This window comes from Fringilla coelebs, assembly GCF_963513975.1.
Source record: "Fringilla coelebs genome assembly, chromosome: 3".
Taxonomy (NCBI): domain Eukaryota; kingdom Metazoa; phylum Chordata; class Aves; order Passeriformes; family Fringillidae; genus Fringilla; species Fringilla coelebs.
Window position 1 is genome coordinate 92,295,403 of NC_140030.1, and position 27,872 is coordinate 92,323,274.

General features: G+C 39.4%; 1 protein-coding gene across 2 annotated transcripts in view; it reads right to left on the reverse strand.

Moving 5' to 3' along the window:
• The window catches only part of LPGAT1 (lysophosphatidylglycerol acyltransferase 1), a 60,942-nt gene that overhangs the window by 14,785 nt on the left and 18,285 nt on the right, over nt 1-27,872 (reverse strand). For both annotated transcript variants that reach the window (XM_084203466.1, XM_084203467.1), the window contains exons 4-7: nt 18,343-18,461; nt 13,150-13,245; nt 10,816-11,089; nt 2,072-2,198 (exon numbers count right to left, since the gene is read on the reverse strand). In XM_084203466.1, the coding sequence (XP_084059592.1) occupies nt 2,072-2,198; nt 10,816-11,089; nt 13,150-13,245; nt 18,343-18,461 (616 nt within the window). The remainder of the gene's footprint in view (nt 1-2,071; nt 2,199-10,815; nt 11,090-13,149; nt 13,246-18,342; nt 18,462-27,872) is intronic.

The window sequence follows — 27,872 nt, forward strand, 5'->3', positions numbered from 1 at the left end:
AGAGACAGGTGGTGATCCAGGGGCACAGCAGAAGGGACTGACTGAGCCACCAGAACAAAAGCAGCTCTGCAGTCTCTTCTGCTCCAGTTTGAGAGGCACAGAAAATGTTCCTTTTTTCCCCACTGCTGTCATACATCAATACCTCGCTCTGGACTACTCTAAAAGGGAATAAGCATGTTTAAATCCTGATTCTTCTTCCATACAACACAGATGGCATTTGGACAAAACTATTCTTCGCTTTTTCCAAAGGGGTGCTTTTTTGCCCCCTATAACTCAGTTGAAAGAAACTACATGAGAAACTATTGTGCTCTCTTTCCAGTTATTTCAAAATTACCCTCAAAATTTATTTCCAATGTTATCTCCCAAGACATTCCAAATTACAAAAAATGAGCAAGATTTTGCACTAAATGCCGGAAAGTATAACACCAATGCAGACAGACTTGATGTACATTTAAAGAAAATTTCAGAGGACATCCATGTGCCCAATTGCACCCACCTCAGAGTGCAGGGGCCATGTGCCTCAAGAACCACCAGGACTGGAAGACAGAATGAGCCCCAGGCAAACCCAAGACACTCTGGGTTCATTTCAGAGCCCCACACCCTGTGCTTGGCCAGGGAGAGATAATGCACAGCTTTCCATTTGGGACACATTTCAACTGTTATTACAAGGTCAGCCATGACAAACAGAGGTTATTAAAAACACACAGAAAGTAGTGAAACAGAGAGGCTTGCCCCTGTCTAACCCAGTGACTTAGACCCTCTGGAAGAAAATAACAAACTTACACTCCCCACCCCCCCACCCCACCCCCACTCCCCCCCAAAGAATTCTATTTTTCTTAGAATTTCAGTACTACAAGAACTTAAACATTCAAGTTAAATGCAAAAAAGGCTGTATCATATTTATGCTTGTGATCAAAAATAGGTCTCAATATACATTTAGAAGCGGGAAATGAATTCAACTTACGTTAACTTACTGTTGTTTTCAAAGAATGTATTTTTGGAACTACTTTTCAGAAGAATTCTAAATACATTCAACTTGCAATTATATCAGAGATCTGAGGGAGTACTAAGGTGACCTGAATAAAGGACAACAGATAAAATGCTATCTTATATAAATGAGGGTTGTATATGAACATACTATAAATTAGTATGTTCACCTTCAGGGAACTTGGAAGGCAGCTTTCTATAAAAAGTAAGGACAGATTTAAACACGGCTGTGGAAAGGAGCTCCTGTACTCTGCATCACACAGCACTGACACAGCAGTGATGATGGTGAAGGTCATTCCCACTTGAACTGCCACCCAGGGGATCCACACAAGAATACTTGAAAGCTTTCTGTAAAAAAAGCACTCCAAACCATCCAGAAGGAGCAAGACAAAATATTGTGATTTTGGGATAAAATGCAACAACTTTCTTAGTATAGGAAAAGTGTTAACATACTCCTGGAGTGACTTGGAATTCACTGTAAACTAAAAGCAAAATTCAACTTCTCTCCATCAGTTTAGGTCTTCTTCAGACAAAGAACTGCTGAGGAGAAAAGTTTCAATAGTCTCCCATCCCAGCTGTCAATGAGAGTTGCAACTTTTTCAAGCTGCTTTTTCCAGTTGCTTTGCTCAACTACTTAAAGTATTCTTTGAGTGAAAAAGCTGGCATTTCTTTGTCAGAAAGTTAAATAGAATATTTTGTTAGGAAATCTGTTTACTTAACAACAGTAATTTTTAACTGTTTTTAGTTGTCATTACTAAAAACCAAAATTTTAAAAATTCAAGTTAGGTTTACCAGCACCTTAACACTAAAGTGAAAAAGATGACCTAGCCTTCAGATATATTCCTCAAAACTCCATTCAACCACAGGACATGAGTCCAAAACTTAAATGTCTGTCCTAAGATACAGAATAGTCACTAAACTTTAAAAAAAAAAAAAAGTACTGTGTTTGAATAATATGAGTTGCCCACCTGTGTGAGACAAAAAAAAACCACTCCCACTGCTCCTGATTTCCCCTATCCTGAAAGGACACAAGTGATTAGTGAATACTTGAGCTCAGTGCAGGAGGAGCAGCTTCATTTCCTACCTGTAATGTACATGTGTCACTGCTGGCTGTCGGTAGCCCAGAATCCAGGTTTGGATGTCTATGGGTTCAGCTTTGGGATATGCAATGGTTGTATCTATCACCCACTGGAGGCCTTTGGATTTGCACTCTAGGAAAAAAAGAAAATTCCATATCACTTATTTGAGAGTTATGCAATTTTTATATCACTTCATGATGTATGAGGCACAAATAAGACCACCAAAAATCAAATCCAGATTTCATTACAGGCACAGAAACACCTTTACAAACTTCAGCTGGACCTAGATTTTATTTCATGGTTATTTCTGCTGTCCTTAGATACTGTGGTACAAAGAACAAGTTTACTCACCAGGTTTGAGTACAGTCACAGGACATCTTGGCCCCAAGGTCAGGTGCTTCCCCCCATTCACCAAAAGGAAAAATCCCAAAATAAACATCCAACCTTCTTGGTCTGCACTTCAAGCACATGTGCACCTGTGCCTTTCTAAAAGATCACTGATGGAGCAGCAGCCATTCAGATCCCTCAAAGGTTCTTAAAAATGTGAGTTGTGGGATGAAGAAGAAAAGCATCACTTTCAGGGTGCACTCAGGGCAAGAAAGCAAGGAACAGAAGCTGCTCAGTTTTCACAGTGGGGAAGATACTGCACCCACAGGGTTCCAGGAGAGGCTGACACCAGTACATGCTCATATGCTGCTCAGCTCACTTATAAACTGAAAAAAGGATCAAAGGAGGTGAAAATATTTGCTATTAAGATGAGTAAAGACAATCAAATCTGTGGGTCCCTTCCAACTAAGAATATTCCATGACTCTATTAAATCTGAATATAAGTTAAAACCAGCAGCAGTCCAGGTCATAAATCAATGACCCCTCTCTGGCACGTCTTCAATTCACAGGTCTGCTAAGAGGGAGAGCAGCAGATCTGTAGAGCAAACCAAGAAGGAAGGCCACATTGCCAAGATGGCACTTTGAGTTTAGCCTGTGAATTTTCTCTCTGTTATGGAGCTGTCTTGTGTTTGAGGTCACATTATGCCCAGGCCAGCAGAGTAATGCTCACTGCTTGACACACCAGTAAAACATGCTCACAACACATCACCAGGCAGTATCTCCAAGAATTTAAAAATCAGAAACAGCCACCCATAGGCAAGAGCAAGTAAGAAGTGTTAGCTTTTAGTACAAAGTAAAATACTCTTCAAGCCTGCAGCTGAGAAGTCTACAAAAGAAATGTACCAGAGGTTGACAAGAACATTGTCAGCACCAAGAACATGTATGGGGATTGACTGTTCACCATCCTTCCCAATACAAGAACAGACATTCAAAATTCAGCCTAGAGGAAAAGTTTTCATAGCAAACAGAAAAATGATTCTCTGTGCAGAGGGGGGGGAAAAAAATTTTGGGAATTTCTAGCTAAAGGGTGTAAGGATGCAGGAGCTGGAATCAAGAGGGAACTGAATAACCATGGAGGGTTAACTAACCAGGCAGGAATCCCCACCTGGCTTGGGAAACCCACCACACAGGAAACTGTCAGAAGCTTGGAGAATATGTGGGAGAAGTTTGATGCTTGTCTGCTGTGTTGTCATTCTGTAATCCACCTGGAGACATGGACAAGATGCTGGGCTAGACGTGTGGCCTTGCCCAGAGCAGCCACTCTCATTTTATTTTACAGACCTACCTCACACCTGCAGAAATGTGCAGCACTGAGTCAGAGCAGCACCCTGACAGCCACAGTTACTGACTCCAGCTGGAATGTGCATGCAAGGACTGGCTTGCGAGTTTCTACCTGCATTTAATTTAATTTCATTTCATTTGCATTTAATTTAATTAAGTGTGAAAATTACAGCAATGCTATCACATGTATCTATCAATTATTTTAACAAGCAGACAGTGTTTTCTTGGTGTCTGCTCATCAGTGGAATTGTACTGCTTCATTACAAATGCACTACTCCAACAGGGCTAGACAGCATTTCCTAAAATTTAGATTATGAGTTCTTAGCAGCACACTATTCCAAAACTTGACCCAGGGCAAACTGCATAGGTCATGCTGAAACATTCAGTGTTACCTCCTGGAAATACAGTATTTTAGAGCCCTGACAGACACATGAAATGAGAACTGGAGGCTGCAGACTTGCCAGCATCATGACAGAGTGCTTGTCAAGTCTCTCTTAAGAAAAGCACTAACTACAGAGTGCTTCATTTTAAAAGTAGCAATGAATCAGAGAAGAGCCAATATGAAATTAATATTAAATCAACAGAAGTATTAATTTAGAAATAGATTTTGAAACAAAGTCATTCAAGTTATTATTTTCCCAGATGTAAAGCAAGAATGGATAAAGGCAAGTAAATTGCCAAAGTTAAATTGCCTAAGTGAGTAAGCAACAAAGATCATTAATTGCAGTGAAAAAGTGCCAGACGAATATGGGCACATTTTCTAATTATTTACAGTAAAGTGTTTCAAAATAATTTATTCAATAATTAGCTATATTTAAAGCTGTTCTTTCAGAGGATAATGGTTTGCACTTCATTAAGGAAAGACTCCTGCAGTTCTCTGCTGTGCTGATTTCCTACCTTCTGCTTTTGTGGAGAGAGCTGCGGTAGCACTGGATTCTTCAGTCCAGCTCCAAACTCACCTCCAACCCTTTTCAGGGCAGGGTGAGGGATAAAAACAGCCCACCAGAAACCCCAGGCCAGGAAAAAAAAGTTCTGACAGCAACATCAGCCTCTACAGACCTCCTTTTAGAGCAAGCAGGTGTTAGTGCAGCTACCTCCACGTGCTCTCAAATCACAGTATTTGTGCATGCTCTGGTTTAAAATAAGCCTTACATAATCATCCAAGATATATGACTGCCAAAAAAACCTACATCACCAAGGATTTAGGAAAATTAATTTTGAAATACATCTTGTAATTTTTTTTTGTGGGGGGAGGGTTATACTGTATTGCAACCTGCCCATAAGCAAATTTATTTTAAAGCCCAGGAACTCTGACAGATCCTGAAACTGGAAAAGAAACTGACAACTGCACAAAACACAAAGGAGTGGTACCTAAATATCTCCAAGGATGCTGCTTTCAGGTGTAAGCAGATCTCTGACCAAGAATAAGCCCTATTATTTCTTAAATGGAGCACATTAACAGGAGCTCAAACCAAAGCCTGCTGCATTAGTTATAACATGGTGTGAATCTCAGGTCTGGCATTTCTACCTGAGAAATCAGGGAGCTGCATATACCTAAAGAACTCCTAAAGAACTCCTCTCACCCAGCTTGGCTTGGCCAACTCAGCCACACCTTTCTGACAGCCAAACTCTTCCAACTTTCTGCCTACCACTCAAAGACATTCTTATCTTTCATTTCTAGTACTTGCTGAAAGACTGGGCAGCCTGACTGTCAGAGGCTTCAGCAGAAGAAGCTGCTGCAGAGACCACACTTCAGCTGATCTCTCCAAGCACTGGTTTTTCTGCTGTGGTGTCAGTCTGCTTGCCACTTCCAGCACAAGTGGAAGATATGGATTTTTCAAACTGCTTGAAAATGTTAACAGTCTGATTCTTTTAAAAGAGCACATAAACCTCCTGAACATGCCCAGAGGCACCTGCCCTCCACAACAGCACCCAAACCACGCTGCAGTGAGGTACCCTAGTGTTAATGGGACATACTTGCCTTATGAGTGCTAAGACAAAACTGACCAATCACATGGAACAGCAGCTTTCTGGCCTAGACCAAAAAAAATCAAAAGTAAAATTTAAACAGCTTCCTAACTTGTTTGCTGTTCAGGGTTTTGGGCTTTTTTCCAAATCATTAGCAGAGGCAAATCTTCCCAACTATTTTCTTCACTATGGATTCATGGGTATTAAGTTGCTCCCTACCTACTTAGAAGCAACTCATCATCAGAGTCTTCACTGCACTCAAGCTGTCATTCTCTGACAACTTGACTGTCTACAATCACAAATTTATGAGGGTTCAGAGGTTCTCTTCATTTCCCCTCTTTGTCCTCTCTGGGGCTGCTATTTCCTGGGGTCAACTCATGCTGAACACCAGATCAGATGATGTACAGAGCCCCTCAAACCCACCAGCAGACGGGACAGATGGGCCAGCACTGCTGCCAGCACCCACATTCCAGAAGATGGTTTTAGTGCCACTGAGGTAAAGAATAAATCACAGACAGATTTCAGGAGGAAAGCTTGCCTCCAGCTGAGCTCTGGATGGTGTCACACTGCCAGACTGGATTCATTGTGGAAAGAATGCACCAGCCAAGTGTGGACCTGAGGACTGCAGCCTGCACTTGGAAAAGAAAGTATTTGTTAGCATCCACCAGTATTCAGGTGTGGTTTCCTGAACACTTGCACCACTGTGAATGCAGACAAAGAGGCTGTTGGCTCTCCCTGCACAGCAATCCATTCTTGTAACTTGTCCCTTGTTCTCTACTTGTCCTTGGGTGATCAACTGGATCACTGACCCCAGAATTAACTTTTTTCTCCAAAGATTAACTCTCAGACTGAACATATGATGCATCATTCCAAGATTTTGATGCAACAAACCACCTGGAACAAAACAAGAATTCTTTTTTCCAGGGGAAAGAAAAAACAACAATCAAAAGCTTTCTCACATGTTATTCAAGTCACATTCCTCAGCTAACAGTGAATGAAAAAGTTTGACTTTTAAAAAAAATCAATTATGAAGTTCAATTTACAGCCCTGCAGAAGTGAAAATTTAATTTCTCAGAGAGAAACAGCGTCAGAACTGAATGTACTCCGCAGCATTTGAAAACAACAAGGTAAGATTTCAGTATGGCTCTAACTAAGCTCATAGTAACCTCTTATCAGACAAAAAATTGCTGCATGGTAAAATAAAACAGACTTTAAAAAACACACTAGAGCAAGTTTCATCAAAAACAAGCTCTGGAATGTGCATCTTTGAAGAACAACAGCTCCAAACTCCTTTGAATCGTCAGCTTTTGGCATTTAGAACATTTTGATAGTTCTGAAACTCACAAAATCAATTCTTATCAACTGAAGAAAAATAGCGTATTTGCAACCACGTCAAAGACTAAGTGTTGTGCTAAAAAAAAATCAAAAAAATTGTAAAATACCCCTGTGAACACACACCTGGGTCACTGCTGGGTTAGGGTGATGATGGCTGCTCACAAGTGTTTTTATACTGCCTATTTTCTATTCTGCACTAAAACCTTCTTCTGGAATGCAGGTGCTGGCAGCAGTGCTGGCCCATCTGGAGGCTTTCATCACACATCAGAAGTACCTTAAACTCTCTTTTCAGGGACAGACATCACTTACCTACATCCTCTGCTACATTATTCAGCTTCAACAGTGGTCATGCTATCAAATTACTGCACTACCTTTCCTTTCTTTTTCCATCCTTCTATTAATTTAGGAACACAATTACATAATTTTGTTAAACTAAACAAGAGTTTCAAAAGGCAGCAAAAGCAATAAGCATTTCAGCAACTTAATTTGGTATTTACCAGAAATAAGTTAAAATTCACTCTGATGAAGATTGGTACTTGGGTTTTTAAACATGAAAGAAAACTGTTAAGAAGAAAAAATTAACACAATAGAGGCTTCTTGTCCTGGAAAAGCCCCTGATAAAGAACTGATCATTTTAGGTACAAGAATTATCAAACAGTATTAATTGTCTAGCTCAGGAACATTTGCTCTTCCTGTCACTTTACAGGGGAAGAATCAGCTCCTAAACTGTGAGAAGTTCATTACCAGCATAAAAATAAATTGAAGAGGAGATTGGATATTAAGATCATAATTAAGATGAATGAATTTTTGGGGAGGTTACTGAACCTTGTACTTCTCAACATAAACCCACCTCTACCAAAGGGATGCCATAAATCAGATTAGAGACCTTAGAACAGGACAGATGATGTAGCACTGAGTTACAATTAGCCCAATTCTTGAACTACAACTTGAAGGCCACAGCTTTGGTGACATGTGGCATACAAAAGCCAGCCGGGCTGAGGAGCTGGGGTGTGACACAAACAAACAACTGTATCTGACTTGGTTTGTGTCAAACTGTGACAGCAGTACATTAAGGACAAACCACCTTTTATTATAGTTTCCTCTGTCATATTTTCTATTTTCAGTTTTACACATCTCTCCAGCTGAGAAAATAGAATAGTATCAAATTTACAACAGTATAAAAGCTACAAGGATCATTTAAAATGAATTAATACTAATAAAATGACAGCAGTCAAGAACAGAATTGGGTATCATGACTCAACATTAAAATAGCTACCAAGGAAACTCAACAGGAAGGGGACATAATTTTTGATGAAGAAAACTCTTAATCTATAAACCAATTGAACTAAAATCATGTGGGAGAGGAAGGTGAATTACCATGAGTATAAAGCTTGGTGGAAACAAAAGCACAGGGAGAATAATAAATGATGGAGTAGAAAGCTTATTATAATAGGCTAAATAATTTGGCAACCCAGGACTCCAGGAACACTGTTAAGACAGTAATAGAGCACAAGAAGTGCTGCAGATGAAAAATGTGTCCAGCAAACCATGAAGTTCAAGTGTGATGCTTCTGATAAAGAAACCACTTCCCAAGCAAAGGAGAAGAGTTATAATGTACAAAAGGTTTACAGGCAGTCTCTATGCCAGCCACTGGGCAAAACCTTTACTCTATGCACTACACCTGGCTCTAGCACCCACAGCTCAACAATGGCCACCTCAATACGAAGGAAGCTTGATTTCACTGACGTGGGGTTTTCATGCAATTAAAAAAAGGGAAAAGATAGAAGAGATTAAAAGTAAAGATATCCACTAACTTTGTCAGACTTCTAACTTTATAATATACCCATAGCAATTTACAGAACTATATTTTGTTCAATTGAACAAACATTTTCTGACATGGTAAGAGACCAATAAAAGCATTCAGAAAGCAACAGATGAGAGGAAGAATCTTTTATACAAGATACAATCAAGAACTAATATTTCATACATCTCTGAAAGGGAAGTTTTACAATGCTGGAAATATTTTTGTGAGCTTAAAAGAAGAGAGGACATAAAATATCCCAGTGTCACTATGTATCAAATCCTACTTTTCCCTAGCATATAAAATTTACTTTCACTTTTCTTTTTCATCCCTTTTAGTATGTTTTCAAGTCTATTACTATGAAAGAGTGACAGCTAAACCCACGCATTTCATTCCTATTTTTGTCCAATTATCTTTTCTTGAGTAGAATGGACAATGTGGTTCCATTTTATTTCTGAGAGAATTCCTTTATTTTACAACCAAGTTAGGTCCACTACTATCAAATGCTCATTTCTCCAGAGTCTGAATGATGCCACTCAAAGAGGGAAAAAAAGAAAGCCAAATTTGACGTTCAGCTAAGTTGGTAGCAACCTAAGAACAGGAAAATATAAAATTGCTATTTGACAAGCACTTTTGACCTCCTGCCAGAACCAGACAACTTCTAATTAATTTGGGGAACTTCTTCCTCTCCATACCTTTTTAAGACAGAAATAAATAGAACAGGAACAGTGCAAACTTTTCTCCTCAGAAAAACCCCAACTTTTTAACAAGGACCAGGGTATTCAGTTTCTCTCTTTTAAACCCAAGATATTTTATGACAAGAGCTTTCTTCAGCCTTTCTTTTCTGAATGTAGCCTGTCAGGAAACACTCAGGTGCATTCCACAGCTTGATTTTTCAGCTCATTTTAAATCATACCTTCACCTCTCCAAGAACATAATCCCAATTTATTTCCTGTGTTGACAATATAACTTCAAAACTGAAAATGTGGAAGCAATTTCTGTACAAGGGTTCTTGCTAACCCTGAGAGTTGAACTTCAGACAGAAAATAATCCAAAGCTTTTGCCTATGTGGCTTCATTAGTAAGGATCTTCATTTCAAATTGCTAAATGATTATCAAAATTTGGCTGTGAAACACCAGTCCCACCCATCAATAAGAATCTACCACAACCCCCAAACCACTGTTTCTATAATAAGTAACAGAAATCGATGGGAGTTAAGAAAGATCTAACCCTGCTCTTGAACATGCCAAGAAGTTAATTTTAAAAACCAAGACACTAAAGCACCACGTCCCAGAACTACAGGCATTATTTATATCCCAGTATGTATATATACACCCTCTCCTATAGCTCAGGCATCCCAGAATAATAATGCTGCAGGAATATTCTTACTCCCTCATAACTCTTCTGACATGACAGCCAAAACAATCCTTCAGATCTAGTGACCAGTGACAGTTAACTCCAGCAACAATGGGGACAGGCAACACAAAGATCTGTACACAACAGAAGAACCTGAATTCAGTGGAAAACAGTTCAAGAAGAGGAATGAAGTAAACAGCAGTGGATACAAAGAAACTTCTAAAGCCTGGAATAAAAATATGAGCACAGCTAGCATATTCCAGAAATACTTTTACTATAGTTCCAGGCTGTCACAAACCACTGCAAACCTTCAATCTTACCTGAAGAGTAGATCACCTTCTTGCTCACTCTGGGTGCCTATTCCAGTATCTGCTTCACCCATCCTGTGAGCCAAGCCAAGCACTCATGCAGCCATACCACAAACTAAATCAAATTAAAACTAAGGTGGTTTTTTTTTTTGGTCTCAATATCAAAAATAAAGTCAGCAGGACTAAAACTAATTATGAAAACATTTTTACAATGTATTTGATATTTTAAGAGAGCAATTCTATGCAATGTTTTTTCAACTCAAGTCTCTGACATTTAATTTGCTTAATACCCATAGAGTGAAGTGATCTTTACCTTTTCTCACAGCATCTCCACCTGATGGAATTCCATTTTCTTGTGGCGCTACAAGCGTCTTCAGAATTACTTGTGTTGCCCCAATTCTTGGCAGGGTGACATGCTTGAGAAATGGCAAATTGTTTTTCTTGGCAAATGCCTGGCTTGTTTCTCTTCTTTTCCTAAGAAAGCCACCCTCTGGAAATAAAACAATCCATTTCCTATTGCGGCTCCTGTAATATTTTTCTAGATGATCTTTGAGTAACACAAGCTGCTGGTCACGGTGTGCTCTCCCCTGTAAGGATAAACATTATCTAAATAAAATGATTGCTTAAAAGAGATAAACATCAGACATAATTATTATACTTCTAAGGCTTCCTCTCTTTTCAGAGCTAAAAATAAGCCCCTGAGACAATGAAAGGCAATGTTCTCCTTGGAGCACCTGCTGGAGCCTATAGACCAGGCCTCAGCTGGGTTAGCACAGCACAACCACAGACTGCACTCATGCTCATTGCTCCTCTTCGGTGCATTAGGACAACTTCATTTAAGAACAGTAAGATACTGCCTTAATTACTGCACAAATATCTTCAGGAACAATCTTTCCTTTTCCCATCTCTGCATGCACCAAGCTATCCAAATTTTCAGAGGAATCTCTTTACATTAATTAGCATTTTTGAGTGTTTCAAATTGACCTTGTCAAATCACTCAAAAGACACAGGAGGGCAAAATTAAAGCTCTCCTCAGCAGAGGTGATTTTAATTCCCTGAAATGTCAACAAAACTGCCACAAACATTGCACTGTTTTGTGGTTAGTTGGGTTTTTTGGTTAGAGGAAGGAAGAGGGAATGCGTGGGGTTGAATGAAAGACAGTATTTTACTAAAAGTGAGTTTTGTGAAAGTGCTTCTCCTACATTTAAGTCTCCCCATTGCAATTACTTCCAACTTAGCAAGAGAGGGAAGGAAAAGGCTCTACCTGCTTATATTAATGCAATTATAAAGCAATAAAAGTCCTTAGTTAAGCCAGTCCTTTCTTATCAGATCACAGGACTCCAGGATAGCACAGCAGTTAAGAAAAGAGCAGTGAACAATAACCATCCAAATATTACTAGAGCTAGGCAAAGGACCATTACTCACTCAAATGAAGTATTTTGCCACACCCAAAGGCTAACAGCCTAGAAACATTAACTGGCTTATCTTTAGACTCACAATGACATCATAGTATCTGTGATGTTGTCTATGTCAGCCACATTACAAAACTGAGGAAAAGCCTTAGTTTTTGCAGCTCAGTGATGGTTTGGTTTTGTGACTCTAATTGCAGCCCCACACTCAGAAATTGTAACTAACAAGGTTTGCGTACCTCAAAGCGTGCATATTGTAAATTCTACCTATTGGAACAGATTTATATTTTACAAAGCATCCAACCCTGTTCCTTCCATCCATCCATCCTCTCACAATACACAGCTGTGTGCCTCTAGAGACCTTTGTTTTCTAACTATGCCTCTAGTGCTAGTGAATCTCACTTCAGCTGTGTACTGCTCTGATTAGGTATTTCTTTATTTCATTCTGAGTAAATTAACTTCTTCTCTGCAATGTGAAAATTCATTAATTCTCTCTGGCTCTCTACACATTTTATGTCCAGACAAAGGAATAAGGAGAGGAAAGAAACATGTATGATGGATATTGCAGTTCATGTAACTGGAAACAGGTTCATGCTTATTATCGGCTTCCTGAGTTTCTACTTGGAGAGTGCAGTTTGATCAACAGCCACCAAACAACAAAAAACCTTACCCAAGCTGTGTGAAATAATCTGAAGGTCTCATTCATTAATATTTCAGATGTTGAGCTCAACAGACAATCTTTCCTAATGCTCAAATAATAATTAACCTTCAAGAACCAATTAATTACGATTTACACAGGTCCATCACCACCGTAAATTGATCCACTGCTATGTCACCATCAAAAGGGACAGTCCTGCCTTTCCTAATTTGAAACTTTGCAGCCAGAAGAGTGACCTAACGAGACAGACTCTCTGCATGGCTTCAAGGTCACTAAGGAAACATGAGAGGTGTGCTCAGAAACAGAGATAAAAAGAACTGCCCATGTATTTTGCTTGCACACCTCTCTCCTAATAGGCTCCCTTCACAACTGGATTCCATCATCATTTCTGTCTATGCAAATAATAAAAACAGCTTGGAAAATAAAGTAGCTTCAGAACAAAGACCTCCTCAAATATAAACTTCACAGCAAAGCTATTTCATCGTGCAAACCAACCACAAGGTGATTAAGTAAGTCCCATAACACCATGATGTTGCCAATATAAGGATAAATCAAAGCAGTATTATGTGTTTCCATTTACCTGTCTTATAAAGAAGTCTCCATGGATTAGAGAGACAATGCCAAAGTTTGTGTACTTAAAAATATGGTCCATCAGCCACATCATCTGACGGACAACCTGAAAAGTAAAAATCAGTTTTAAAAATCAGTGAATTATCAAGTGCAGAGAATGATGAATGATGTATATACTGGTCACATTCTTGTCACTCTTACAACAGCAATAAAACGAGCAAATAAATAGAATAAGGTCCTTTCTGCCCAAAATATAAAACAGCACAGGTGCTATTCTTCTCCCTCGAGAGTAGGATTAAAGAGCTGCCTTTTTGTTACGTAATATACAGTTCTACAGTATTAGCCACAGCAGAGCAGCCACTTGTGTCCCTGAGAATTTAACCAAAGCCTGCTGCTAGTCTCAGTCAAGCAGCACAGTGGGAAAGCAAAACCAGCAAGGTTGAGCAGATCGATTCACTTGACCATCGCTTCTTACAGAACAGTGAAAGCAGCTACTTTACCTGTTCAGTCCTTTGAGATTTAAAATAGGAGAATTACTCCCAACAAAGTAAACAACAGAAGGGAAAAGCTTCTTTTCTCACAAGGTTTTTTTGTTCTATCTCTCCTGCATGTAGTTTTTGAGAGAGGTAGGAAGTGGCTCCCCAACACTGGAAAACCCAGTGTCTCTTACAGGTTCCCAGTCATAGGCTAGGCTGCCTTTTCTCTTCCCTGGGTTATGAGGCCACATCACAACTGACACAAGTTCAGTGAACCTGAAGTCATGTGAGACTGTACTCTTCCATTTACCACTATCAAGAAAGAATATGAAGGACTATGACATTTCTCTGGTGGTCATATGATAATGCAAGCACATTCTGCTTTGCATGTTTCTCACACACTTTGAGGCAACCACAGGAGAAAGCAGCCTAAGAAATAAAGAGAACACTCTACTATCCCTTCCTGTCTGCCAGTGGTATTCCTTACTAGATGCTACACATCCAAAGGACCAAAGGCACACAATGTATTTGTGAGTGACAAAAGAAAAATTAGCTCCTAGATTCCATGTCTTACTTGAGACTAATATTGGTGAAATCGTTTATGCTACAATGATCTCCAGGCCGGTGTTAACCTAAAGTGAGGATCTTAAAGCCAAATTCTTCTCTGCAGACATTAACATTCTTTCCATTTCAGTAAACGAAAAATCTTTAAGCAAAAAAGCCAGGAAGGAAGGGTGTGCCCTAAGGACAAGAGTCAAAAAAGCATCACCCAGAGGTGTTACTGCTCATCAAGGCACTACAATAAGCTCATGCCCATGCATCACCCAAAGGGGACAGGCTGGTGTAGGGAACCACATCCTTTGATAAAAACACCACCAAAATTTCACTAATGATGACTTAGCCTGCAGCAGTACTCAGGCCTGCCAGAGTTCATCTACTACTTTGGCATTTTGACAACTACCTTCTATTGTACCAAGCAGAAGTTAAACCAACATAAACTATTTTACTGGAGGAGATAAGCAAGCTTAATACTCTGCTTTGCTGGAAAGAAAACCTGTCTTTTGGAGGAGTCAACACTGGTCCCAGATGTTCCATGGTAATCCTGGATGAGGAACTCTTGCCCAGCAGTGCTACTGCTTCTCCCCTATCATACCACTTGATGCTGTCTTTTTCTTTAGATAATGGTAGATTTATCCTGCAAGTTGATCACTGCTCTTCAAAGTGAAGTCCATCTCACCTTGTTTTAGAAGCTCTGTGGCACCTAAGTAGCATCCCTGAGCTTCCCCAATCTTTCTGAGGAGTGATGAGATTTTGTCAAAGATAAGTGACACCAAATGACAACTGAGACACACACAATCTGCAGTGTGTGGGCTACAAAGAGACAAACTTCAGAGCCCAGTGATCATAAATCTGCCTGTAAGCCTAGGCAATGGTAAGAAGTACAAAGAGAAAGTATTTTTATGCATGAAATAATATATACACGTACTAACATACCAAATCAAAAAGCAGTTCAAAGAATAGGACAGAGCTGTCTTGTTTGCAGTCAAAAGGCAAATGACATTAATGGATATTCATTTTATTCTGCTAGCAAGGGCAGAATAGAGGATACTGCAAAATTTTGTTGGTAACTCTTCTATGGAGTGACTCCTGTACTTAGTATCCTCAGGAATAAAGCAACACTTATCACTTACATTTCAAGGAGGCTTAAACAAAGACATTTAGAAGTATTCTGAACACAAATTAATAGTTATTGATGGCTTCAAAGAACTTTTGGATACCACTTCAGGTCCTTTTTCCTTCATGCTTCCTGGTTAATTAAGTTCAGAAGCTAGAAGGAGCTTTTACCAACTATATTAAAAAAAAAAATCTAGGTGCCTTCTCTTCACAGACCCACTTCAGTCTACACAGATTTCATAACAAAGCAACCTGGACAGACTGACTTTCGTCTTTCAAGCACCTGTAACTTAACAATGAAACCTGAGAAAGCACAACTTGAAATCTGCATGCAAAACCACTGCAGGCTGCACTTCTAAAGGTCCCTTCCAACCTAGAAATTCTGTGATTCTGTCCCCACTACACCCTTCCCGGCACCGCTTTCTGCTCCAAATCAGAAAAAACCCCACATTTATCAGTCCTAATCCAGTCAGAAAGCAGTAATAGCAGCATTTTAACCTACTTCTTTGTGTTAAACACAACCTTCAATATTTATGAGAACACAACTTACTTACTGAATTTTTTAAACTCTTACTTTCACAAAGAAATTGGAATAATTTCTCAAACTTTAATAATAAAGTGTAATTAGGTCACTTCTGGTTCACCTGAAATTTTGCTGTTTGGCTTATTTTATGGTATAATGTATTAATCAAACAATGCCAATTCAGTCCTTCCACTAAAATTCTAATTTTTAGCTGAAGTTCCACTTCTCTAACGAGAGATCATTTTTTTCTTAGTCATGTAACTGAATCTAAAAAACCAGAAATATCTCAGCACATGTATTTTATCTTACTGCTTTGTGAAATTAAATTTACTTAGATAGGTTACACTCTCATTGGTATATAAGGATTTATAAAACACTGGAAAAAATTACCATCATGGATCCTGACACCACCCTTGGGAAACACTGTCAAGTTACAAGACTGTCTCATGAGTTTGCCTCACTGCATAGAAAAATCCAGAACTTTAAATTGAACACTTCTGATGTCTTGCATGAACATTTATTTTAAAGCAGCATTAAACTGTCAGTGCTTGCAGATTACATCTGGTTTTGGTCTGTACTGGCTGGTAAAAGCAAGGAAAAGAAGTTCCGGACTAGCATAAGCTTAACACTCCTAAACAAAAAAAAAAATTCTTGAAAATTACAATCTTGCTGATAGATCAGTATCAAGCTTGTGAAGGACTCCATGTTAAGTTTAAACTGGCTTGAAGGAAAGCTGACTAATTTAGGCATTTGCATACTGTACAATGATTGTTTCTGGACAGGTAGGTTTATTTTTTTTTCCCTCCAGTACTTTCACAGTCACACTAAGTAAAGACAATTCTCTTTAGAAATATGAAGCATGCTATTTAAAAGCACCTGATCCAGCAAGTTCTAGCAAACATAAACTATCCTGATCTTTCTCATTATTTCAGCCACTTGTACTATTTATGTTGTATTTTAAACATGTATTGAAGCTCATATTGTTTTCTTTTTTAGCTAAAAACATCAAAGCCATACTAAGCTGTGGGCATGCACATTCCAAGAGCAATGACTGCAACTACTTAAGGGAAAAAATAGTGATTTTAGGGATTTTCTGCTTTTCTGAAAACATGCAAACCTAATAATTTCCATGGTGAAGATTATTTGTGATCTCAACGCCTTCCTTCATTTTTAGCATCTCCTACATTCACTGAGACTTTGTCTCAACTGAAACACTTAAGCTGTGGTGTCAAATGGGATAAGCATGACTTAGATTTATATCTATAAACCAGTGGTTAAGATCATATGCCATACATATCCACAGGACTACACCCTCACAGTCATATCTTTACCACAAGATTGTCCTCTGTACAATCTAAAGGAAAATAAAGACTTTATTCTGTCATTCTACTCATTTGGGTACAGCACAGAATACCATAGATATCAAATTCCCTCAATGCTAAAAGAAATGAAAACAATCAAAAGTATTTTACAACAGCCTGCTCTAGACTAGAGTAGAAAGAAAAAAAGGTCTCTGGTCTATCTTGAGTACCATTTTCATACTTTGTGAGGTGGGGTTGTTTAAAAAGCTTCTTAATTTATAGGTTTGGGTTTTTTTTTAGTCAACTTTACTGTAATAAGCAAAATCTAGAAAACTTTAAAAAAATGGTAAATCATTGATAAAGAAGTGTAGCCTTAACTATATTAATTTGCACTAAGAGAAACAGTGCCAAGTACAAATTGTGCAGGTGCAACAAAAAACAGTTCTTGTTTCCTTGTTTCTTCAGGGTATGATGAAGGAAGCAACACTAAGACACTTAAGAAAGAAGACAACACTAAGACAGATATAGCTAATGCATTTTTTCAGCTTGACAGGTATGCCTCCTACCCTTTGTAGCCTAATCAAGCACACATGCCCTTCCTTCCTGATTTGTACATAAATTTGATCTTCTGTTTAGATCCTATACTCTGGTTTCCACTCCTTAGATATGAATTTTCTGAACAGCAATGCATGCAATAATTAACATTAGTCACACTTCTCACCAAGAAATCCTTAAGGGCTTGTGAAATAAGACCTCAAGCAATTTTGACCTTAGCTAGGTAGCTTAACTTGGGCATGCCCTCATCCTACCAAAATCCCATACACGGCTTGCTCTAGCTTTGAGAAAAATTCCATGCTGGAGTAGTCATAAGCAAGAAGCTAGACCTGTGCTGGTCAGAGCAAACTTGGCTTGAGTTGCACAAAGGCACGAGGTGAGAGGAAAAAGTCAAGTACACGATTACTTGTGATGAGATCTGCTTCCCTCTGCCTTAACCTTGACTGGATGCACAGTGACTCAGCTCACAGCTCACCTTCTCCAAAGACAACCTTCAGGGTCTATACCTGCTCCAAGCTCCTGGCCGTCACACTGGACCAAATCCAAACCAAAAGCTCCCTCCTGAGATGACCTGGTGGGTTAAGGGCCCCAGGTGAGCCATGAGGGCTGCACAGGGATGTGAGCAGGGAAGCCAGCACCCCCAGCAGCCACCCCCTGCCCCGGCTGTAGCCTACCGTGCCTTTATCCTGAAGGCACATCATCAGAGTGCAGACGTCACCCGTCGCTTGGTGGTTCACCAGCACCATGGCTTCATCTTCTGACACTGCTTTAACATCATCACCCCATTCCACTACTATTAAAAAAAAAAAAAAAAAAAGTAAATTTAACAATGAGAACATGGAAATTTTTCTATCAACAAAACGACCCCACACCCAGACTATAATCATAAAGAAACCTACATGCTACGTGTCAATTTATATTGGCACATAGCATAAGGCAGGAATATTAGCAAGACTGTTTTTCCAAGCAGGGGGTATCCAGCTTAGTTTGAAACTGCATGTGCAGAATAAGAACAAAACAAAAATACTCGACCAGAACATGTGCACAGAGATTGATCATTTTGTGTCATTACACCATTCTATATTTAGGGTCTGAAAATTACATAAGCTTTTTGACCCAGCTTTCATATTCATCTATCTCACCTCATTAGATTAAAAAGAAAATTATATTGTCAGCTGTGGGTTTTGCTGGCTGGGCTTGTTTGTTTTTTTTTAAACTTAGCAAGTTTTTTTCATTTCTACACTCACTATTTTTGTTCTACTCCAGTAAAAGCAAAACAAAAGCTCTGTATTTGGATCATTAGGTTTACAATGCTACGTTAAACAAACTCATTCATTCAGATCTAAACAAGTTAGCTGAAGGCAAGGAAGTGGGTTCAGAAAATGCTGCTCAGATGACAGAATCTATTAGTTAATACTTTAGAGACCAAATGCTCCAGTGGCAAGAATGATGTCAGGAGGAAGATCCAGTTGATTATCATCCAACACTTACACTGACTATCAAAACCATGCTGAGATAAGGAAGAAGGGTTAAAATTGATAGTTCCATCATCATGAAGTAAGTAAGTGGAGAAAGAGAAGACTGCCCCCCAAAGAACACAGGGTGGGAAACTAGGAAACGTGTGCTGTAAAATAAAGACCAGAATATGTCTAATGCTGCCTCTGGGTCAAAGAGACAGGTGAATGCAGTCTGTCCTTCTTCAGTGAGAGGGATGGACACTGCAATAATGGACACTGCAGTGCAGGGTTAAGGGAAAGGATGGAGACAGGCAGGGGAGCTCTATGAAGTTCCAAAAGAAAAATAAGATACATTGCCCGTGCATGTAGGACAAAACTTCTGTGTTTGTTCTGTACCTTCAGTGGTTCCTACTGGCTATTATTTTCAGTTCTGACAACAAACAGAATATTTCACCTGCACTACTGACTCTTTTGTACTGTTAAAAGTTCTTCAGGCAGTGAAAAACTCTCACCACAGGCTAATTACTTCACTGTCTTTTAATAGATGGCTTAACTGATGCAAAGGTAATAGACTATGCACTTAAGACAAGAAGCAATAATACATGATAGCTTCCCTGTCCTTGAAGAAATCAATTAGTATCACACTTTCAAAAATTGCCACTTTAATACTTCCTAACAGACCCAAAATTAGTACTGAATTGAGACTTGAACACAAAATAAAAAAATAAAATGCTGTATTTGGTAGATAAAATCAGGCTAGAGACATGAGAGTGAAGAGGACTATTCATTCCATCATGTTCAATCTCCTTTCCTTTCCCTGGGAAAGCTAAACACAGATCTTTCCTTATTTTTCTCACCATGAACTTGGAAGAGCCCCTTTATCCCTCCTCCCCACTCTGTGCACACTCCCTCTGATGTCCTCTCTCCCTCCATGAACCTTGGAAAATGCTTGCCTGTGGCAGCCTAGCTGACATGCACCTTCCTCAGCAAGTGTTTCACATATCTCACCATGGCAGTATCCCACAGAGCAAGAAATTAAGATGAAATGAGAATTGTTTTAAAGGGAAATGAATCAACCACATACTGACTTTGAAATTATTACTTCAGTGTTTCTATTAAGCAGCCAATATACAATAGTCTTACTGAACTGTGGCTTTCTAAAAGTAATAAAAACTAAGTACTAAATATATCAAGTATCTACAAAATCACATTTCTCACAAGTAGCTAATCGCTTCCAAATAAAACTATTTTATTTCTAGATCACTCAGAGAAAATAAATGCATTTCTTTACTATAAATATTTCCCTGGAACACAGCAATTTAATACTAATAATTTAAATTGCAGAACAGTTTAAAATGAAGCTCTTCAAAAATGATTCAGAAATCTAACTTCACAATGGATTAAAATGAAGGTCATGACTGAAAATCACAAGCCATGAGAAGCAGCATACAGTTGGAAACAACTAAAGAGAAGAACTTATGAAGCTCAATTTGCTATAAAAAGGTACACTTAACATTCTAGGTGAAGACAAATGTCTGACTTTGAAACTTTCAGATAGGCCCAGTCAAAGAAATACAGAGGAAAAAACCTCTCATTACCTATTTCACTTACTGTTGTTAAATACAAGAGGGCATGAAACAAACAAGCAGTTCACAATGCACTAACAGGTTTCAGCTGTTAAGTAAGAAAAAGGTGAGCTCTGTGATCCCCCTCCAAACACAAGGTGAAGAAAAATGAAGTTTGATTTAATTTTTCAGACTGGTTTACTCCACTCATTACACCTATCAAGCAGCCAAGCCAAGAGCTCAGCCGACAGGTAGTGGGTTATTAAATCCCAGGGTACCAGCTGGCCTTCCTCTCGCTTCTTCCCCTCTGTCCCTCCTCCTCAGGCAAGCAGGCTGTCTCTTGTGCTTAATAACGCTTTATGGTCAATTGATTGGCCTGATTAGCAAGGAGAACAGAATCACTTTGTCCAAGTCCTTCACAGAGCATTTCAGGATTGAAAAGAGAACAGCAAACCACGAAGGGTGCAGAAAAACCACTGCCACTACTACAGTTTTATAAAGAAGAAAAACTCTCAAATCTCTAGAATTTTAAGTTCCCTTTAAATTCAATGAGGGGAATAAATGCTTGTCTTCAGTCTTCTCCCCACACAAAGGAGAACCTTTTGCTTTAAGAAATACTTGCACTATTACATTCCTCCACTGCAGCTGGAAACATTGAAATCAAAACCTCAGCTGCATGGCAGCAGAACCAACACTGCTTTGCTCCACTGTAAGAAGACAAAAAACAGCTCAAAGGCAAATATTTGTTACTTGGGGTCCTGAGATCCAGCAAACTTTCCCTCACAGCTTCTTTCTATTGCCAGAGCACATTTTTTTAAGACAGCAGTTCTGTGTCTACAGCCTGACAATAGTTAGATTTCTACAAATGCAGTTTAACATAGTAAAATAACATAAAGGGAGTAAAGAGCAGGAAATCATTTTAATGTGGCAAGACAGAAGTGATTTAGCTTAAAGAGAGACTTCACTTACGACTTCAGATTGTGAGCAAAAGGCTTCACTAGAAAAGGATGAAGACAAATCTACTTGCAATTACATGAGCCCCAGGACAGATATATTTATCCTTCTCTCATAAAAAGAAGTGCAAGATGTACAACGTCAAGAAAATATTTCATTTAATGAGCTGCAGACTTAGCTTTTTATGAGCTAATCCTTATAGAGCTCCAAGAAGAGAACAAAAGTAATACAATTTTTTCCATATTTTTACTGAACTTTTACTAGTTATTGCAAGTTCTCAGAACACTTGGCAACTTTGTAATCATGTCCTTAATGTAACTGCCTGCATTCAAGTGATGCTATGAATAAATATTCAAGCACTTCATGTACAGTATGTCACGAGGCTGAGCAAAGGACTACTAACCTAAGTAACCATTCACTAGATTTATTTTATAGTTTTGAATATACCTGGAAGAATGGCACTCTACTGATTTATGCAACTGCCCAGACATTAATATGAACTTCATTCTACATACTGTATTTTAAAACTTAAAAAATGCTCTGAAACTTTCAGCATCTCTTCTTTGTTATAGTCCATAGTTTCACTGCAGTGTCCCCTAAGAATTGGCATAGATCTCCTTGGCCTCATAACAACTTAAGTCCTAATTTATTATTTCCAAAAGCACTGAGTTTTAAAGACCGACATTTTACAGCAAGGTCAGGGAAGTCACCTTTAGCATTCTAATCACAACTACTGAAACAGAAATCACCTAAAAGTTACAATATATGTAAACATGTAATTGATTTGGATATCCACTTTATTTGCTACTTAGACTTGAGTCCACACAATATTTACAACTTTCTCTAGAAACTGCGAGAAGTCAAGAACTTTCACTCCAGAACTTTCCACAGAATGGGTAAGGTTGGAAGGCACCACAGTGACTCACGCAGCCCAGCCTCCCTGCTCTAGCAGGCCATCCCAGAGCACATGGCACAGGATTGCATCCACCCAGTTCTTGAATATCGCCAGGGAGGAAGACTCTCCACAGCCTCTCTGGACAACCTATTCCAGTGCTTGGTCACTGCACAGTAAAGAAATTTTTCCTCATATTCAAGTGGAAATTCCTATGCATCAGTTTCTGCACATCATCCTTGTCCTATTGGCTGGCACCACTGAGCAGAGCCTGGCCCATCCTCTGACATCTCCCTTCAGACACCTAAGAATCTGATTGATGAGGTCCCCTCTCAGTCACTTCTCTCATCTTTTCCTCCTAAGAGAGATGCTCCAGTCCCTGCATCATCTTTGCAGACCTCCACTGGACCAGCCGCAGCAGCTCCATGTCTCTCTCGTACTGAGGAGCCCAGAGCCATACACAGCACTCCAGATGTGGCCTCACTAGAGCAGAACTGAGGGGCAGGGTCACCACCCTCAGCCTGCTGGCAATGCTCTCCCCAGTGCACCCCAGGACACCGCTGTCCTTCTTGGCACAAGGTGCTGCTGGCTCACAGACAGCTTGCTGTCCACCAGGACTTCCAGGTCATTCTCACAGAGCGGCTTTCCAGCAGGTCAGCTCCCAGACTGTGCTGCTGGTGCACAGGGTTATTCCTCCCCAGGTACAGGACCCTGCCTTTTTAGAGCCATCCATAGTTTATTTTCCCTTCTGATCACTTGCATCCATGCCACAAGACTTCATGCAAACTTGTTCCCAAAGCTGCAGACTGGCAACTGTTAGAACTGAACAGAACCACCTTTAGTTAGATGGCTTGGAAACCTTCAGCAACAAACAAACAGCATTACTGAGGAACAGTCTTCCTCAAAAGCCACCTTGCTATCCAGAAAGAATGTTATTGTTATGTATTGAGCAGTGACTAATGCCTGACAATCAGGTGTCTGCGTTTTAAACATTTCCCCTCTTAGTCAAGCATTTATGTCTGGCAAGTTGCAATCCTGCTTTACTGTTATTCACAAACGACTCGTCAAAGCATGTTTCAACTGGAGGAAACATGTACAGTTGTTCAACTCATTTGTCTCTCCTTAATAGATGGGATTCTTTGATAGCTGGCATTATGAAATCCCAGAAGTGATGCCAAAGGTTAAATACTACTTAGATGTTTTTTAACCTTCCCAAAAAGGTTAAGGTATTTATCTCTGAGAATGGTTGTCTACAGTGAAAAAAAGGACAACAAAAAATGGACTAAGCTAATTATCATACAGTTAATCCTTTACACTTATTGAGCACATATTTTAGAGTCAGAATATATTTAAAAACACCTACATAAAATCAGACATATACTACTTGAAAGAGAAAAACAGCTCCTCTTATCCCACCCATTCCTTCCAAAATTCCTACTGCCAAGGAAGACTTCACATCTTGTTTTTAATAACACAAAAGAGGTACAGATGATGAATAAAAATACAGCACAGAAAAGGAAGAAAAGAACATAAATACAATATCATATCTCATTCAACATGGCTTCTCTTCATATACTGTCCTTCTTCTATTAAAGAATGTACCCTTCCTAACAGAAGTTTTGTTGATTTCAAGGCTACCACAGTACCTTCAGGTTGTAAACACGCAATCTCAAACCACATTTTGCTAACAAAAAGAGCATCCTTTACAGATAACTTGATTCAGATTTTTATGATGATAAACTGACTGCATTGACAATTTTCCCCTTTATTTCAATGAAGAAAACACTTGAAATAGAAAATTCAGAGTAGGAACAGCAGCTGGAGAAGGGAAGGCTGCAAATAAAGTGAGGTTATTCTTACAATATATGTTAATAAGCCAAGGCTGGGTTTAAGATGTCCTAGTCTTTGGTTTTTTGTGACCAACCATTCTGCACACCTCTATGCTTCATTGTACGAAACAACACAAATTTCTTTTTGCTCTCTGTTCTTCTTAGCTTCTGTTCCCTCCTCCTGCAGTTTAAAGTCAGATCTGCTTTGTAGACAAGAACACTTCAGTAATCACAATATTTATCCCTTAAGTCAACACACCCTCTTATTCAATTAACCAACAGTCAGAAGTGTTAAAAACAGGAGACAACTACAACAGAGATGCCCTGGCTCTGTCACCTTTCTGACCAACCCAAGAACCAGGTTTTTCCTAAAGCACAGCAGTTCCTTTTGGAAATAGGCTCTAGCAATGACTGCTTTTGAAGATTGACTTAATTTTCCTGGAGTGCACATTCAAGACCTCAAGGGTACAGTTTACTTGAGTTCTATAATTCACTGGCACAAGAGATGACGCTTGTGGCTGAAGAGAGGGCTCCTTTTACCTATATGTGAATGAGAATCAATAATCAGCAAAACCTTAGCTCACCTTCAAGGAAGCAAACTTCTTCCACTGACTTATGCACTGGCAATACCATTTCAAGAGCTTCAGCATTTCATAGTTGTATTAGGAAAGCAGTTTATATGATGAGAAAACTTTTAAAATTAAAAGATCCCGTCAGAATACACAAGCTATGACTCCAGCAGATATTTAAGGAAGAGCTCCAATATATCTTATATCACAAGAACACGTCTTGCACTGGACATACCCTCCACATGTTCTGGAGGTCTCAGTTATTTCGTGCTGCTCCCACAACACTGCCTGACATGTAGAGGCACCCAAGTCCCACATCTCATAGTTCTGATCATCGAAATTGGAAGCCCAGCTGTAGGTGGTGGTGCCTGCTTCCAAGGAGCAGTACAAGTCAGTGTTTGTAGCCCCACAGGTAAACAGGAACTGTGAGATGTGAAGATTGATGTCAGCTTTCACGACTACAGTAGTAATGAACTGTAGCAGCTGAGAAGGAACTCCGCTGTCTGTTTTGCTGCTTCTATTCTTAGAAAAGCAACTGCAAGACTGAAGAAGGAGATGGAGTGCTGAAATCCTTTTGAAGCACCTCGCGCTCATGAGTCACAGCACTCGCAGAAGCAGTGAGCTGAACAGCACATTCCTCCCCAGTGACAGATAAAATACATTAACCACTCAGAAGAACATCACAGCATTCACGAACTAATATCCTAAAGCTTTAATACCTGACATATTGCAGATGGTATAATGGCCAGGAGAAAAAAAATAGTTTGTTTGAAGTCTAGAAGGAGAAGCAAAACAGTGGAGTAGTCTAGCAAGTTTTCTCACCATTAAAGAATATTTCAAACTAAAAAATCAGCACAAGTAAAGGTTATTAAGGGATACTGCAATCAAACAATCAGGCCTGAAAGTAGAAAATAAAGCTGACGAGTTTAAAAGTACGCACACAAAAAATTACCTAGTTAGAAGCACACTGTCACCAAGGTCCTAAAAAGGCAGATGTTCAGATTAACTGCCACCACTTCAGGTTATGTGCAAAGCTGATATCCTGTACCATTTTTGTCATTCCCAGCTATAGTGTGGAAAGAAATAATGTCAACCTACGTTCAAAAAAGTCTATTTCCAACATGAAATAAAGAAAAAATTTACAGGATTGTCTTTAAGATTACCATAAACCAAACAAAGGATGTAAGCTAAAGGTGAACTTTTGCCTTTTCCTGGTCAAAAGCCTCTAAACGCTGGGGATGACCGAAAAGCTGTAATGCCGTAAGTGATGGAAGCAAAGAATCATATTTTCATAAATCAAATATCAATGAGGTTCTGAATAGAAGGATCTCAGCTAAGTTGTTACATAGTGCAAAGAGAAGACCTGCACCTTACTAAGACTGCACAATGGAAGTAACCTTATTTGAAAATCACTGATCACAAGACCTATGGTATGAAAAAAATGTCCCATGGAATTTTGGTCCAGAGATGCTTTATTCCTCCTTAAACAGAGAGTATGGATTTGAAAATTTTAAGAGACAGCGAAGACATACAATTTCTTTTTACCATTCTACACTTTGTGATTCAAGTCCAAGGTCAAAGAAGATGATGGAAACACCACAGACTACCTCCCATCACAAAGGTCAGCACTTACTTAACTAGACCTGTTGTCAGACAAGGCTGTGGGTCCTGTATTTTGGTCTCTTTATCCACAGGAATAATTTTTACAAGTGAAAAAGGATTCTCACCAATTAAGCATGTGACTTTAAATACTGAATCCACACAATACTTTTCCATTGTTTTAAAATGCAAGAGTCAAAATTTCAGGGTTTCACCTGTAACACTGATGTCTGCTTTTAACAAGAGGCAAATTTGATGTTGGACTACCCTAAGTTGACTTCTAAGAAGTCCTTTTCAGTATACTGTATATTGAAACGACAGTAATTTAACTATGGTTACAATGCAAACCAAACCCTAATCACAAAGAAAACTCTATCTGTAAGGCTGCTTTATGAAAAACAGCCTGGCTTTTCTAGAATTAAAAAGAAAAGTTACTTTGAAAGCAGCAATTCTGTAATACAACATCACTACAACATTCCCAGCACGCTTTTTTGCAAAAGGTTAAGTACTACAGAGGGCCAAGAGAGAAGGAAAGAGTGTTGGTTTTCTCTGGTAAAAAAACATACCAGTGCCGCTGGGTAAGGAAAATATGCTACAAATACAGTTTCCTATTATTGTTACCCTTATCACCCTTTCAAGTAAATAGCATTTGGCTGAGGCTCTGTATTTTTAATAACTTGAACCCAGCAGGTTGCTATAGTACTTTACCCATACTCATCTGCCCCATCACCACTGCTGTGCCACTAAGCAAGCAGGAACAGAGCTGACAAACAGGGTCTGACTCAGCAAACACTGACAGGAATGTAAGTGCTATGGCACTTTTCTCTTTATTTTCCCTTTAAAAACTACTGTTACCTTATAAAAATTACCCATCTGCTGCATGAGTACAGAACTTGTTCCCTCCTGGGTTCAGGTCAGAAAATACCATATGACTTCATGCTCAGTATATGAAGTGGGGGGAAGAGGGAAGAAGCAGAATGTTTGGAGTGATGGAGCCTGTCTTCCCCAGCAAACTCTTGTGTGATGGAGCCCTGCTTTCCCAGGGATGGCTCAACACCCAGCTGCCACGGGGAACTGGAGAAAGACTTCCTTGCTTTGCTTTGCTTGTGTGCCCAGCTTTTGCTTTCCCCATTAAACTGCCTTTGCAGAAAACCCATGGGTTTTCTCACTTTCAATTCTCTGCAGATCCTGCTAGCAGGGGAGCAATCCAGCAGCTGTGTGGTGCTTGGGGGGTGGCTGGGGCTAAACCACAACAAAGAGCCACTGAGATGATGAAGGGACTAGAGCATCTTTTATAGGAGGAGAGGCTGAGGGAGCTGGGACTGTTCACCCTGAAGAA